The sequence below is a fragment of the Leopardus geoffroyi genome, chromosome C1, assembly GCF_018350155.1.
Source record: "Leopardus geoffroyi isolate Oge1 chromosome C1, O.geoffroyi_Oge1_pat1.0, whole genome shotgun sequence".
Classification (NCBI taxonomy): Eukaryota; Metazoa; Chordata; class Mammalia; order Carnivora; family Felidae; genus Leopardus; species Leopardus geoffroyi.
Genome location: NC_059328.1, coordinates 51,551,971 through 51,569,148, shown reverse-complemented (window position 1 = coordinate 51,569,148; position 17,178 = coordinate 51,551,971). Strand labels below are relative to the sequence as shown.

Sequence of the window (17,178 nt, the reverse complement as noted above, 5' to 3'; positions counted from 1 at the left end):
TGGTTTCGGGGATAGATTCCCATGATTCATCACTTAAATACAACACCCAGTGCTCATCATAACAAGTGCCCCCCTTAATGCCCATCACCCATTTAGCCCATCCCTCCACCCACTTCCCCTCCAGCAACCTTCAGTTTGTTCTGTGTATTTAAGAGTCTCTTATGGTTTGCCTCCCTTTCTGTTTTTATCTTATGAAACAACTTTTTTCTTATATCACACAGTTCTGTGGATTGACTGGGCTCAACCGAGCAGTTCTCCTGCTAAGTCTAACGTAGTGGAAATCAGATGGAGAGGCTCAACTGAGACACTGAATTGGCTGATGCTTTCTCTCTTAGATCATCTCTGGGCCTTTCTTCGTCATGTGGTCTCTCCATGTGATTTTCTCCAGCAGAGTACCTAAAGTGGTGACATAACAGTTCAGAGCTCCAAATCAGAGCAAGCAGAAGTTGCCTCTTAATGGCCAGGCCTAGAATTGACACAGCCTCATTTCCTCTCATTCTATTGGTTAATATGAGGCACAGGCCAGCCCAGATTCAATGAGAAAAGAGACAACACAAGATATGATTAAATCCTTACTAAGGACGATCTTTGGAGAATAGCAATCATAAACAGAATGTTACAAAAAACCTATAGTCCATTAAGTCAGCTACCTGAATACCACAAAGCTTTAAAAGATCCAAACAAGCCAAAGAATGTAGAAATAACAGATGATAATTATTTTTGGGAGGATCTGAAACACCCAGAAGAAGGATGGTTTACATATTAACTATTTTTAAAAAGGAAGTCAAGTTTACACACCTCATGAAGTCAGGTAAATAAAAGGAGAGAGGGGAGAAGAAAGCAAAAATTAAGCCGTTTTTCAAGAAAGTAAGTCTTTTAAATCTTAAGTGCTATGCCATTTCTAGTTCCATCTTCATCATTTCATAATATTGACATTGAAAAAAATAATCCTAAATTATGTTCACTATATTCAGAGAAGAGCAAGACTGAGGAACAGGGAGGCTGGATTTGAATACCACCAGTTTCATGACTTATTACCTAGATATGTGACCACAAATATGTTAATCTCAGTTTTCTAATTAAAAAAAAAAATATATCAGGAAGATATCCATCTCAGAAAGATATGAGATTTAAATAAGGTACATAAATCATCTACAAAATGCTAGGGAACCTGGGTGGCTCAGTCTGTTAAGCCTCTGTCTTCAGCTCAGGTCATGATCTTGCAGTTCATGGGTTCGAGCCCCGTGTTGGGCTCTGTGCTGACAGTTGAGCCTGGAGCCTGCTTCAGATTCTGTCTCCCTCTTTCTGCCCCTCCCCCACTCATGGTCTGTCTCTCTCAAAAATAAATAAACATTAAAAAAATTTTTTTTTTAAATGCTAGTAAATGCTCAATCAATCTTAGTCCTTCCTGTACCACCCATACTACACAAACTCTAAGCAAGGAAAATACAGAAAACATTTTAGATTTTCAACCAATAAAATCAAACAAAAATACTAGTCCATAACTTGAAGCTATCTAGAACACTTAGTCACCTTAAACCATCTGTTCTTCAGAGATTAGAAATTACCATAATTTTATGATGGCCACTTAAGTATCTAGATAAGGAAAACAACACATATGTAAATAATAGTTTAACAATTCCTAGGATACTGATAAACTGGGTTATTCTAGGAGCACCTAGGTCTTAAGCTTAAGACTTTGGCTCAGGTCATGAGCTCATGATTCTTGAATTCAAGCCCCACATCAGGCTCTACACTGACAGCACTCAGAGCCTGCTTCAGATTCTCTGCCTCCTTCTTCCTCTGCCACTCCCCTGCTCACATTCTCTCTCTCTCTCTGTCTCTCTCAAAAATAAATAAACACTTAAAAATAAAAATGATTTGTATTTAAAAAAAGAGTAAAATAAAAATGGGTTGTCTAGTGCCTGTATGACAATTTTCAACTTACAAATGAAATCTTCATCACATAACCTATTCACCAAATTAAATGGCTTAAAAAGAACATAAGCCTCTATTTGCAGATGACATGATCTTTACATACAGAAAATCCAAAAGAATCACACACACAAAAAAACCTATTAGAGCTAATAAAGTAGAACATCAAGCTTACAAGACACAAGATAAAATTACAAAAAGCAACTGTATTTCTATATACTGGCAACAAATAAACTTAAAGAAAACAATTCACTTTAAAATAGCATCAAAAATAATAAAATACTTAGGAATAACTTTAACAAAAAAGGAAATAAATACTTTCCTAAATACTTAGGAAAAACTTTAACAAGCTTTATAAGTAGAAAACGACAAAACATGATTGAAACAAAAAATTACAAACCTAAATATAAGGAAACATATCCCATGTCCATGGATTGGAAAGTTTAATATGGCAATACTGTACAAGTGATCTACAGATTCACTAAAATCTCTATCAAAATCCCAACTGGATTTCTTGCAGAAATTGTTAAGATGATCAAAAATTCATCCAAAATAGCCAAAATAATCTTGGAAAAGAAGAACAGAGTTGAAGGAATCACACTTTCCAATTTTGTAATTTTACAAAAAGCTAAAGTAATTAGAGAGTGTTGCACTGGCACACAGATGGATGTGTACATACATGGAATTGAACTGGAAGTCCATAGATAAACCTTTACATCTGTGGTCAACTGATTTAGACAAGGGAATCAAGACCATTCAATGGAGAAAGAATAGTCTTTTCAAAAAATGGTGCTGGGACAACTAGATAGACACATACAAAAATGAAGTTGGACTTCACATCGCATGCAAAAATTAACTCAAAATGGATCAAAGACCTAAATATAAGAGCTAAATTAATAAAATTCTTGGGGTTCCTGGGTGGCTCAGTCAGGTAAGTGTCTGACCTTTGATTGTGGCTCAGGTAATGATCCCAGGATCCCTCATCAGGCTCCACACTTAGTGTGGAGCTTAAGATTCTCTCTCTTCCTCTGCCCCTCTCCCCAACTCATGCTCGCTTTCTCTCTCTCCCTAGAAAAAGGTTTTAATTAAAAAAATAAAATTCTTAAGAAACACAGGTATAAATCTTCATGATTCTGATTTACACAACAGTTTCTCTAATTTTATATCAAAAGCACAAACAACCAAAGAAAAAATAAGTAAACTGGATTTCATCAAAATTTGAAGGTTTTGTGCTCTAATGGACACTATCAAGAAAGTAAAAAGACAACACCAAAATGGGAGAAAGTATTTGTAAATCATATATTTGCTAAGTGATTTCTATCTAGAACATATAAAGAACTCATAAAGCTCAAAAATAAAAAGACAAATAACCCAATTAAAAAATACACAAAGGATTTAAATAGATATTTCTCCAAAGAATATATACAAATAGTAAGTATATGGAAGATTTCTTAATATCATTATTCATCAAGGAAATGCAAATCAAACTCACTGAGATACTTCGTACCCACTGGAATGGCTCCAATAAAAAAGATGGACAATAAAAAGTGCTGTTGACGATGTGGAGAAATTCAAACCCTCAAACATTGCTGATAGGAATGTAAAATGATACAGCCACCTTAGAAAACAGCTTGGTACTTTTTCAAAAAGTTAAAATTAGAGTTAATGTATTATCCAGCAATTCTACTCTTAGGTATATACCCAAGAGAACTGAACGCATATATTCACACAAAAACTTTTACACAACGTTCATAGCAGCAATATTCATATTAGCCAAAAATTCAAAAACAACCCAAATGTCCATCAAATAATAAATGGGTAAAGAAAATGTAGTATGGCCATACAATTAAATATTATTCAGTCATATAAAGGAATGAAGTACTGATACATACATGCTACAATATGGATGAATTTTGAAAACATTATGCTAAGCGAAAGGAGTCAGACAGAAAAAGCCACAAGTTGCATAATGCCATTTATATGAAATGTCCAGAACAGTCAAATCCATAGAGACAGTAAATAGACTGGTGATTGCCAGGGGCTAGAGAAGAGGTGGAGAGGAACAGGGAGTAGATGCTAATTGGTACAGGGTTGCATTTTGGGGTGATAAAGGTGTTCTGGGATTAGCTAGTGATGATGTTGTACACTCTTATACTAAAAACCACTGAATCATAAAAGGATGTTTTTTTAGTATATTATATCTCAATTTTTAAAAAATCAGTGCTCATAGTTTTCAAAATGCAATGTTTTATTATCAAGTTGTAACTGTCTAACATGGCCTTTAGCTGGCCATGCTTTCCAGTGAGCAGGAGCCAACTGTCCATTGTGTTTTACCTGAATTTGCATTATTATTTTTTTAATTTTATTTTTGTGGTTTTTTTCTTTTTTTTTTTTTCATTTACATCCAAGTTAGTTAGCATATAGTGCAACAATGATTTCAGGAGTAGATTCCTTAGTGCTCCTTACCCATTTAGCCCATTCCCCCCCCCCACAACCCCTCCAGTAACCCTCAGTTTTTCTCCATATTTATGAGTCTCTTATGTTTTGTACTCCTCCCTATTTTTATATTATTTTTGTTTCCCTTCCCTCATGTTCATCTGTTTTGTCTCTTAAAGTCCTCATATGAGGGGCGCCTGGGTGGCGCAGTCGGTTAACCGTCCGGCTTCAGCCAGGTCACGATCTCGCGGTCCGTGAGTTCGAGCCCCGCGTCAGGCTCTGGGCTGATGGCTCAGAGCCTGGAGCCTGTTTCTGATTCTGTGTCTCCCTCTCTCTCTGCCCCTCCCCCGTTCATGCTCTGTCTCTCTCTGTCCCAAAAATGAATAAACGTTGAAAAAAAAAAAAAAAAAAGTCCTCATATGAGTGAAGTCATATGATACTTGTCTTTCTCTGACTGACTAATTTCACTTAGCATAATACCCTCCAGTTCCATCCACATAGTTGCAAATAGCAAGATTTCATTCTTTTTGATTGCCAAGGAATACTCCATTGTATATAAATATCACATCTTCTTTATTCATTCATCCATCAATGGACATCTGGGATCTTTCCATACTTTGGCTATTGTTGATAGTGCTGCTATAAACATTGGGGTGCATGTGTCCCTTTGAAATAGCACACCTGTATCCCTTGGATAAATACCTAGTAGTACAATTGCTGGGTCATAGGGTAGTTCTATTTTTAGCTTTTTGAGGAACCTCCATATTGTTTTTTCAGAATGAGTGCACCAGCTTGCATTCCCACCAACAATGCAAAAGAGATCCTCTTTCTCCACATCCTTGCCAACATCTGTTGTTGCAATGTTAGCCATTCTGACAGGTGTAAGGTGGCATCTCATTGTGATTTGGATTTGTATTTCCCTGATGAGGAGTGATGTTGAGCATTTTTTCACGTGTCGGTTGACCATCTGGATGTCTTCTTTGGAGAAGTGTCTATTCATGTGTTTTGCCCATTTCTTCACTGGATTATTTGGTTTTTGGGTGTTGAGTTTGGTAAGTTCTTTATAGATTTTGGATATTAATCATTTATCTGATAAGTCATTTGCAAATATCTTCTTCCATTCTGTTGGTTGCCTTTTAGTTTTGCTGATTGTTTCCTTCACTGTGCAGAAGCTGTTTATTTTGATGAAGTCCCAGTAGTTCATTTTTGCTTTTGGTTTCCCTAGCCTCCAGAGACGTGTTGAGTAAGAAGTTGCTGAGGCCAAGATCAAAAAGGTTTTTGCCTGCTTTCTCCTCAAGGATTTTGATGGCTTCCTGTCTTACATTTAGGCCTTTCACCCATTTTGAGTTTATGTATGGTGTAAGAAAGGGGTCCAGGTTCATTCTTCTGTATGTCGCTGTCCAGTTTTCCCAGCACCACTTGCTGAAGAGACTGTCTTTATTCCATTGGGTATTCTTTCCTGCTTTGTCAAAGATTAGTTGGCCATACGTTTGTAGGTCCATTTCTGGGTTCTCTATTCTGTTCCATTGATCTGAGTGTCTGTTCTTCTGCCAGTACCATACTGTCTTGATGATTACAGCTTTGTAATACATCTTAAAGTCCAGGATTGTGATGCCTCCAGCTTTGGTTTTCTTTTTCAGGATTGCTTTGGCTATTCAGGGTCTTTTCTGGTTCCATACAAATTTTAGGATTATTTGTTCTAGCTCTGTGAAGAATGCTGGTGTTATTTTGATAGGGATTGCATTGAATACGTAAATTGCTTTGGGTAGTATTGACATTTCAACAATATTTGTTCTTCCTATCCAGGAGCATGGAATCTTTTTCCATTTTTTTGTGTCTTCTTCAATTTCTTTCACAAGCTTTCTATAGTTTTCAGTGTATAGATTTTTCACCTCTTTGGTTAGATTTATTCCTAGGTATTTTATGGGTTTTGGTGCAATTGTAAATGGGATCAATTCCTTGATTTCTCTTTCTGTCACTTCATTGTTGGTGTATAGGAATGCAACTGATTTCTGTGCGTTGATTTTATATCCTGCAACTTTGCTGAAATCATGAATCAATTCTAGCAGTTTTTTGGTGGAATCTTTAGGGTTTTCCATTTAGAGTATCATGTCATCTGTGAAGAGTGAAAATTTGACCTCCTCCTGGCCGATTTGGATGCCTTTTATTTCTTTGTGTTGTCTGATTGCAGAGGCTAAGACTTCCAATACTATGTTGAATGACAGTGACAAGAGTGGACATCCCTGTCTTGTTTCTGACCTTAGGGGAAAAGCTCTCAGTTTTTCCCCATTGAGGATGATATTAGAGTTGGGTCGTTCATATATGGCTTTTATGATCTCGAAGTATGATCCTTCTATCCCTACTTTCTTGCGGGTTTTTATCAAGAAAGGATGCTGTATTTTGTCAAATGCCTTCTCTGCATCTATTGAGAGGATCATATGGTTCTTGTCCTTTCTTTAATTGATGTGATGAATCACATTAATTTATTGTGGATATTGAACCAACCCTGCATCCCAGGTATAAATCCCACTTGCTCGTGGTGAATTTTTTTAATGTATTGTTGGATCCAGTTGGCTAATATCTTGTTGAGGATTTTTGCATCTATGTTCATCAGGGAAATTGGTATAATTCTCCTTTTTAGTGGGGTCTCTGTCTGGTTTTGGAATCAAGGTAATGCTGGCTTCATAGAAAGAGTTTGGAAGTTTTCCTTCCATTTCTATTTTTTGGAACAACTGCAAGAGAATAGGTGTTAACTCTTCCTTAAATGTTTGGTAGAATTCCCCTGGAAAGCCATCTGGCCCTGGACGTTTGTTTTTTGGCAGATTTTTGTGTACTGATTCGACTTCCTTACTGGTTATGTGTCTGTTCAAATTTTCTATTTCTTCCTGTTTCAGTTTTGGTAGTGTATATGTTTCTAGGAATTTATCCATTTCTTCCAGATTGCCCATTTTATTGGCATATAATTGCTCATAATATTTTTTTATTGTTTTTATTTCTGCTGTTTTGGTTGTGATCTCTCCCCTTTCATTCTTGATTTTATTTATTTGGGTCCTTTCCTTTTCTTTTTGATCAAACTGGCTAGTGGTTTATCAATTTTGTTAATTCTTTCAAAGAACCATCTTCTGGTTTCATTGATCTGTTCTACTGTTTTTTTAGTTTTGATAGCATTAATTTCTGCTCTAATCTTTATTATTTCCTGTCTTCTGCTGCTTTGGGGTTTTATTTCCTGTTCTTTTTCCAGCTCTTTAAGGCGTAAGGTTAGGTTGTGTATCTGAGATCTTTCTTCCCTCTTTAGGAAGGCCTGGATTGCTATATACTTTCCTCTTATGACTGCCTTAGCTACAGTCCAGAAGTTTTGGGTTGTGGTGTTATCATTTTCATTGGCTTCCATATACTTTTTGATTTCTTCTTTAACTTCTTGGTTAGCTCATTCATTCTTTAGTAGGCTGTTCTTCAGTCTCCAAGTATTTGTTACCTTTCCAAATTTTTTCTTTCGAGTTTCATAGTGTTGTGTTCTGAAAATATGCAGTGTATGATCTCGATTTTTTTGTACTTGCTGAGGACTGATTTGTGTCCCAGTATGTGGTCTATTCTGGAGAACATTCCATGTGCACTGGAGAAGAATGTATATTCTGCTGCTTTAGGATGAAATGTTCTGAATATATCTGTTAAGTCCATCTGGTCCAGTGTGTCATTCAAAGCCATTGTTTCCTTGATTTTTTGATTAGATGATCTGTCCACTGCTGTGAGTAGGGTGTTGGAAGTCTCCTATTATGGTATTACTATCAATGAGTTTCTTTATGTTTGTGATTCATTGATATATATATTTGGGTGCTCCCACATTTGGCACATAAATATTTACAATTGTTAGGTCTTCTTGGTGGATAGACCCCTTAATTATGATATAATGCCCTTCTGCATCTCTTGATACAGTCTTTATTTTAAAGTCTAGACTGTCTGATATAAGTATGGCTACTCCAGCTTTCTTTTGTTGACCATTAGCATGATAGATGGTTCTCCATCCCCTTACTTTCAATCTGAAGGTGTCTTTAGGTCTAAAGTGGGTCTCTTAAACAGCATAGAGATGGATCTTGTTTTCTTATTCATTCTGTTACCCTATGCCTTTTGATTGGAGCATTGAGTCCATTGACATTTAGAATGAGTACTGTAAGATACGAATTTATTGCCATTATGTTGCTTGCAGAGTTGGAGTTTCTGGTCCTTTCTAATCTTTGTTGCTTTTGGTATTTATTTATATTTTCATCTTTTCTCCCCTCAGAGAGTCCCCCTTAAAATTTCTTGCAGGGCTGGTTTAGTGGTCACAAACTCCTGTAATTTTTGTTTGTCTGGGAAACTTTTTAATCTCTCCTTCTATTTTGAATGACAGCCTTGCTGGATAAAGAATTCTTGGCTGCATATTTTTCTGATTCAGCACACTGAATATATCCTGCCACTCCTTTCTGGCCTGCCAAGTTTCTGTGGATAGGTCTGCTGCAAACCTGATCTGTCTTCCCTTGCAGGTTAAGGACTTTTTTTTCCCTTGCTACTTTCAGGATTCTCTCCTTGCCTGAGTATTTTGTGAATTTGGCTATGATATGCCTTGTTGATGGTCGGTTTTTGTTGAATCTAATGGGAGTCTTCTGCGCTTCCTGGATTTTGATGTCTGTGTCTTTCCCCAGGTTAGGAAAGTTGTCCATTATGATTTGCTCACATAACCCTTTTACCCCTATTTCTCTCTTCCTCTTCTGGGACCCCTATGATTCTGATGTTGTTCCTTTTTTTTTTTTTTTTAACTAAAACAGTTGACAATTTTATTTTCACATTTCACAATACAAATGGAAATTACGTTTGTTTTTTTTTTGTCCCACTACTCCCTTGCAAAAACTATTCTCTGTTTGATAGGAAGGGGGAGCAAGTCTTCTTTGTCATGCTGTTAGAAAACACCCATGGGGCGCCTGAGTGGCGCAGTCGGTTAAGCGTCCAACTTCAGCCAGGTCACGATCTCGCGGTCCGTGAGTTCGAGCCCCGCGTCGGGCTCTGAGCTGATGGCTCAGAGCCTGGAGCCTGTTTCCGATTCTGTGTCTCCCTCTCTCTCTGCCCCTCCCCCCTTCATGCTCTGCCTCTCTCTGTCCCAAAAAAAATAAATAAACATTGAAAAAAAAAATTTTAAGAAAACACCCAGAGTCACAGCACCATGATCTCCTGGTGAAGTAGAACAAGTAATATAAAATGGATATAAAGAGGTTCCTGTCTCTCCTTATCTGTCTGGTCGAGTCATTCCTGGCTGAGTGGGTACCATCATGGGACGGGCGGAAGGTCTCATCATTGCGGGCCCAGGCATCATTGGCATGTGGCCTCCCATAGGCGGCCTCATTCCAGGAGCAGGTCCCACTGGCATCATCCCAGGAGGAGAAGGGCCCATCATTGGCATCATGGGAGGGCCCCCCATATGGGGTGCTGGCATCATACCAGGGCGAGGAGGACCTGGGAGACTAGGGGGAGATGGAATCATCACCCCTGCTGGAGGAGGAGCAGAGAATGGAGTAGGAGGAATCTTTCCTTGCTGAAATGCAGCAGTTGTTTTGTCGATCAGGCTCTGGGCTTGCTCTTCCATCCATTTCTGATAGTGGTCTTTCACATTCTCTTTGTGTTTCCTACCATTGCAGTGTGTCTTTCTCACAGGTGGAGAGTCATGGGTGAGGTATGTGTTGCAGTAGTCACAATAAAACTTAGGCATGTTGCTTCTCAGACTGTTGGCCACTCCGTGATGTTGTTCCTTTTTAATGAGTCACTGATTTCTCTAATTCTTAAATCGTGCTCTTTTGCCTTAATCTCCCTCTTTTTTTCTGCTTCATTATTCTCCAGAAGTTTGTCCTCTCTATCACTGATTCTCTGTTCTGCCTCATCCATCCTTGCTGCCATGGCATCCATTCGTGATTGCAGCTAAGTTATAGCATTTTTTATTTAATCCTGACTAGTTTTTACTTCTTTTATCTCCGCAGAAAGGGATTTTAATCTATTTTCAACTCCAGCTAGTATTCTTATTCTTGTGATTCTAAATTCTGTTTCAGACATCTCGCTTGTATCTGTGTTGGTTAAGTCCCTGGCTGTCGTTTCTTCCTGCTCTTTCTTTTGGGGTGAATTCCTTCGTTTCGTCATTTTGAACGGAGAAAAGAAATTAATGAAGTAGAAAAAATTAAAACTAAAAAAAATTAAAATTAAAAAAATGTTAAAATTAAAAAGACACACACCAAAAAAATCGAATAAATGATGCTAGATCCTAGGTGTGTTTTGGTCTGGGTGTTGAAAGTGGCTTCATAGATTAGAGAAAAAAGGAGGGAGGGAAGAAAAAAAAAGCCAATTGTTTGAAAATTTTAAAAACTGGGTACACTGAAGTAGAGTAAAATGAAATGATGGAAGTAAAATAGAATTTGAAAAAATTTACACAAAAGTAAAGAATATAGTAGAAAAAATTAAATAAAAACATTTGTAATAAAAATTAAAAATAAAAATGAATTTTTTCTCTTTCTGTATTCAAGAAAAAGAAAAGAAACCAAAAAGAGAAAAAAGAAAAAAATATCATTTGAAAATTTGGAAAAGTGAATACACTGAAGTAGACTAAAATAAAATGATGGAAGTAAAATAGAATTTGAAAAAAATTACACAAAAGTAAAAAAATAGGAAAAGAATTTTTTTTTTTTTTTAAACTTTTTTTCAACGTTTATTTATTTTTGGGACAGAGAGAGACAGAGCATGAACGGGGGAGGGGCAGAGAGAGAGGGAGACACAGAATCGGAAACAGGCTCCAGGCTCCGAGCCATCAGTCCAGAGCCCGACGCGGGGCTCGAACTCACAGACCGCGAGATCGTGACCTGGCTGAAGTCGGACGCCCAACCGACTGCGCCACCCAGGCGCCCCAGGAAAAGAATTTAAAGTAAAATATTTTTAATAAAAATTGAAAATAAAAATGATTTTTTTCTTTCTGTATTCAAGAAAAAGAAATGAAAAAGAGAAGAAAAAAAATTTTTAAAAAAGAAAATTGAATAGTTGGGCATGCCAACAGACTGAAATACGACTGAAATTACTTCATTTTCCCCTAGAAGTTTATTTCCATAAACTAAGCAGGCAGTGAGACTTGTGTTCTTGAAGAGCGAGGTTGGCCCAGTTCGGCAGGGCTTAGTGTAACAGCTCTGTTCTCCACGAGATGGCGTTGCTAGCCTACTGGGGTGGATTGTTGTGGCGTTTGCAGGTGCATATGTGCATGCATGGGAGCAGTGAAAGTGGCGTCAGGCAGCTACCCAGTCTCTACTATAGGAACTGTTCTCCCTGATCAACAATCACACACCCCTCCTTTGTCTTCAGCTTTTGTCCACTCCCCGCTTTTATACAGTCCATGACCAAACCCCAGGTAGTACCTCCGTCCCGAGTTTTGTCTCAGATGTGGCTGTTTTCCCTGGCCCCTTAATTCTGAGGGACTGCAGCTTTAACCCGTTCCACCCCTCTGCGGAGGGTCTCACCGAGCAATGGTCGGATGCCAGCTGCGCCCAGGAATGTTCACGGGACCGTGCTGCTGCCGATGCCCAGAGACTGCAGCCAGGTGCCAGCCCGCCCCAGAAAAAGTTCGTGAGATAGTGTAGCAGCAGCATTTCAGGGATTATGGAAAATCACAATACATCTGGCACCAGTCTTCACCCTTAACGACCTTGTTCCAGCACCAGCAAATGTGGCCATTCTCTGGGGTCTGCTGGGACCAGGTGACCTCACAGCCTCCACCAAATGTCCTTCTAGCAATGGAACCACTTCTCCCAGTGTGGCCTGAGAACCTCCTGGACCCCACTCTGCTCCTGGGGATTCGCCCTTCCCACCAGAGCCACCGCCAGGTATTGAGCTGTGGAGTTTCAGACTCTGCACTCCCGTTTACAGTCTTAATGGAATTTAAACCCTCCCCTTTCTCCTTTCTCATTTCTCCCTTTTTAGTTTAGTCCCTGCAGCTGTTTCCAATTTTCACTTTCCAGCTGCTTTTGGGGAGGGGTGCTTTTCCTGTATTCTCCGCTACCCCCCCCCCCACCAGCTCCATCCTCTCTCCCCAAGCAAAAGTGGCTCCCTGCCCTCTGTGGCTTCTCTCTCCCCCAGTTCACCTCTTCGCGCCATGTACCCGCTGAATTCTGTGGTTCAGCTTGTGCAGATTGTTGTGTTAATCCTCAGATCAGTTTTCTAGGTGTGCAAGATGGTTTAGTGTTGGTCTGGTTGTATTTCATGGACGCGAGATACACAAAAAACTTCCATGCTGTTCTGCCATCTTGGCTCCCCTACCTGAATCTGCATTATAAAGGGAGTTTTTTAAATGTTATCATTCCTATTTTATGGATCTGAACTTCTTCCTGGTTGAAGCTGGTTCTGCTGAGTATTTCTCCATCTTTGAAAGCTTCTTCTTCTCCAAATTGTTTCTAGTCCAAGGTGGGCTTTAAAATCACCATAAGATCCTTAATGGCTTTGTTCACAAACCCAAGGTTAAACACAAGGGTCTGAGAGAAATTCATAGGTATTGGTGTGTGAACATATCTGCTTGGTGTGTTCAAAGGTTTATTTTGCTTGCTTCCTAGTTTATACATACAGTTGCCTAAAACTGAGTCTGAAAACCTGAGGTATTATCATCACCTAAATAAATTCTTTTTGCTTCTGAATGTTTAAAGGAAAAAGGACCACACAGTATGCCTAAGTTTCTAGGCAATGTTTATGATGATATTTGGCTCTTTCTTCTGAATATATTCTTATTTACATTCCTTACAGAAATATTTCATTCAAGAGAACCTCAACCAATTTTCAATGACTTTATAAGGCAGATGATATACATCTTCAAATATTTCTTTGGATTTATATAATTTTTAAATCATGACACTTACTATATTTCATGTTGTTCCAAGCAGATATAAATTTAGTTTTTAGCTTGTCAACTTCATCTGTTCCTGTGGCCTCCATATTCAAATTCTAAAGAAAAAGCCATCACTTGATTGCATTCTTCTGTAAAGTTTAATCTTTTGACTAAAAGAAAAAAATTAAAGAAATATCAGTAATGAATATATATCATATGGTGCAATACCTGCTAAAGTTACTTAACTGATTAAATACAACTTGAACTACAAATGAGCAAACCAGTTTCTCATTTTCCATAACAGAATACAATATATTCTATAAATATTTTAATTACAGAAACATTTAATACCAAATATACAATAAAAATTATCATACAAAACCAAACAATAATTTCCTCCAGGTGCTCACAATTAAGAACAATAAATTAGCTTAGTAAAACAACTCAGCTTTGGTGCTTTTGAGACTGTTCAACTTGTTTTATTTATTATAGAGAAGGTGGTTTCAAATCTTATAAGAAATGACAGCTATCTTCAGAATGGAGGCTTTAAGTCACCATTCTAATTAAGTCACTACTTTCATATAAAACCGAATTGTTTTGTTTTTTAAGGCATTTCCTACATTTCCTTCCTATCTCAATACTGCAGCATTTAAAACAATAGCTTAAATTTACAACGGAAAATATTTTCTTACTTTAAAATAAGAATAAATGTACCTTGTAAGTACTTGCTTTATAACTGACTTGAGGGAAAGGTGAGATGTGTGATATAATCTGAAAAAGGAACAAATTATACTTTAACATGCTTGTGCTTATTTACAATAATTCACAGGTTTACTTTTCAAGAAAACAATGCTGCACAGAACAGTGCTCTTTTAGGGTAATAAATATCTCCTCAAAAGTATTGATACATTTATTTCTCTAACAGTAGATGTTCCATTTTATAACATGTACTAAAAGCTACTCATTATACAGTGGAGTCAGGAGAAAGCATGGTCCATTGGAAAAATTTTAAAAGCCAATGTGACTAGATATGGATAGTCCAGAAAAGGCACTTGAGATGTAGCCAAAGGTTTGACATGGGCTAGAGCACACAGGGCCTTGTAGACCATGTTAAGAATGTTGTTCTTTATCCAAAGAAAAACTGGTTTCAAACAGGAATATCAGAATCTGATTCTATGGGCTTGATTCTAAGACCAGCACAAAGAATAGACTGAAAAGGGACAAGAGTACAGAATTAGAGTTTCCTAGGATTGTACAGGACTAGGAAAGAGATGATAATAGTCTGGGCTGGAACAGTAAAGAGGGAGGGAAACAGACATATAAGGAAATATGTCACAACTTCAATGTCTTGGCAATTAAATGAATATAGAAGGCAAGAAAAACAGATATGCCAACAGATATACCCATGTTCCTGGCTTGTGAAACTAAATAAATGGTGATAATCATTGAAATAGGGAACATTAGAAAGGATCTGGCTAGAGGAGGAAGATCACAAATTTGATTTATATGTAGTTTGAGATGCCTCTGAGAGATACGTGATTCTCTATCAAACATTTATTTAATTATTCAATAAATTATTGCCAGGTACTGTTCAAGGCAATGCAGATACAGCTTAGGACTAAAGCAGTGAAATACTTCCTCTCATGGAGCTTACATTCTAACTATATTCTAGAGAGGCCAACTAGGCAGCTGGATATATAGATCAGGAGCTTAGAGAGTGAGAGCTATTAATTTGAGCATTGCTGATTATCAGTGAAAAGTAGAGCTACAAACACGTTCCTCAAGGACTTTGCCATGATTATGTTTACACTCTCAGCCTTGAGAATGATATTTAAGGCCCTTCAAGAAATTATGTCTGCCCTCTTTCTTAGCTTCCTCTCTTGCCTTTCCTTCACATGTACCATATACTGAAGCCATTTTTAATATTAATATGAAAGCTTTCTATTGGACATGCTATCTGATACTTCACACCTTTCATGTGCTGTTCCCTTCGCCTAGAATGTCTTCCTGCTCACTCTCACTTTTTGACTACCTTATTATCTTGAGTCCCTAAGACCCAGCTTAAGTTTCACCTCCTCTTATAAGACTTGTAAGATTTCTCCCCACTTCCGTATCTCAAATTAGACGGGTCCCTGCTCTTAGATCCTACAGGATCCTGTCTTCCTCTATCACAGGACTCATCATACTGAATTGTTATTACTTCTTACCTCTTCCACTAGATGGTCAACTTTCTGAGTATCTGTAAGCTCTGCCTGGCATGTGACTGGTTCTCAAAATGTTTATTAAATGAATCAGTGTACTGATAAATTAATAAATATAGGTATATCACCAGTAGCACTTCTACAAGCTGTAAACCTCTGTCAATTGAACATTTTTTCACTAACAACTAGAATATAGAAAAGGAAAGAAAAATTTTCCTTCAGAAAATTGCATAATTTAACAAAATCTGGAAAAGCAAGAAGAAAGGTTTATAAAATGTGCATCCACATGATAGAATTCATATCCATTAAAAATGTCTTCAGAAAGTTTGTGAAAATGGAGAAACACTGCAGAATCTAAAACTTTATGCATCATACGGTACTGGCGGGGGAAGGGACAGGGGAAGAGTTAGAAAGAAGCACATCAAAAATTGACAAGTTTCTCTGGATGTAAAATTGTGTGTGGATGGTATTTATTTATTTATTTATTTATTCATTTATTCATTCATTCATTCATTCATTTATTTATTTATTTATAGTGGAGGAGGGGCAGAGAGAGAAGGCTCCAAACCGTGAGACCATGACCTGAGCCAAAATCAAGGGTCAGACACTTAGGGTGCCTGGGTGGTTCAGTCATTAAGCATCTGACTTTGGCTCAAGTCATGATCTCAAGGTTCATGAGTTCGAGTCCCACTTAGGGTGAGCTCATGCCCCACTTCAGGTGAACACAAGCCCTGCTTTGGGTAAAAACAGTCCCTATTCAGATGAGCCCTGCTTCTCTCTCTCCCTCTCTTTTTTTAAATTTTTTTAATGTTTGTTTATTTTTGAAGGAGAAAGAGACACAGCGTGAGTGGGAGTGGGGCAGAGAGAGAGGGAGACACAGAATCTGAAGCAGGCTCCAGTCTCTGAGCTGTCAGCACAGAGCCCGATGCAGAGCTCAAACTCATTAGCTGTGAGATCATGACCTGAGCCAAAGCTGGACGCTTAACTGACTGAGCCACCCAGGTGCCCCTATCTCTCTCCCCCTCCCCCCCCCCCCGTTTCTCTCTCTCTGTCCCTTGTGGGATTCTTTCTCTCTCTGCCCCTCACTCCCTTGCACTCTCTCCCTCCCTCTCTCTCAAAAAACAAAAAAATAAATAAAAAATAAAAGAGACACTTAACCGACTGAGCCACCCAAGCACTCCTCTATGTGGTTATTTTTATGCCACTATTGTCCACCTTTTCAAATCTTATACAAAGAACATATGTAATTTTTAGAATTTAAAATTTTTATTGTTAAAAAGCCACCAACCATGAATCTTCTAAATTCAAATGTTTAAAATAAGATAACGTACATACATGTATTTTCTTTCTAAGTCAGAAAGAAAGTAGACCATGGGGAAGACTTTGGTTCAAATAGTTCACAACACTGGTTACCAGGGATACTCTGGATAGTCTTTGGCAAGAATGTAAAATTAATGCCTTAAAGTGGGTGGGGGGAACATGAAGACAAAGTGAGACATTTTGTATGGGTTAAGTCTGTATCTTAGATAATCACTCCTAAATAAATTAGTAATAAATAAATAGCCAAGGTAAGATGCTGTGACAGATTCAGAAATTAATGAGAAATTTTCAAACCTAAAGGAACTTAGAGCAGAATAAATTGTGAAGTTTTCTTTTATTATTTTTCCTCAAAATTCCTGCTACTATAGATTATTCACTCAGAATAACTATACCCCCAAATGTGAAACATTTGAA

General features: G+C 37.8%; 2 protein-coding genes across 6 annotated transcripts in view; both read right to left on the bottom strand.

The window, feature by feature from the left end:
* ATG4C (autophagy related 4C cysteine peptidase) overlaps nt 1–17,178 on the bottom strand; it is a 93,570-nt gene that overhangs the window by 55,631 nt on the left and 20,761 nt on the right. For 4 of the 5 annotated variants that reach the window (XM_045477661.1, XM_045477656.1, XM_045477659.1 and 1 more), the window contains 2 exons: nt 13,958–14,014; nt 13,275–13,413 (listed from right to left, as the gene is read on the bottom strand). In XM_045477661.1, the coding sequence (XP_045333617.1) occupies nt 13,275–13,350 (76 nt within the window). In that variant the 5' untranslated portion in view covers nt 13,351–13,413; nt 13,958–14,014. The remainder of the gene's footprint in view (nt 1–13,274; nt 13,414–13,957; nt 14,015–17,178) is intronic. The other variant, XM_045477660.1, reaches the window with a different exon arrangement.
* On the bottom strand, nt 9,613–10,123 carry LOC123598002 (U1 small nuclear ribonucleoprotein C-like). The gene has a single exon (XM_045477662.1). The coding sequence runs from the start codon at nt 10,106–10,108 to the stop codon at nt 9,629–9,631; it is 480 nt and encodes a 159-aa protein (XP_045333618.1). The 5' UTR covers nt 10,109–10,123; the 3' UTR covers nt 9,613–9,628.

Bases quoted from the DNA above. Each gene is read 5' to 3' on its own strand.
- LOC123598002 (XM_045477662.1), bottom strand. From the start codon at position 10,108: ATGCCTAAGTTTTATTGTGACTACTGCAACACATACCTCACCCATGAC.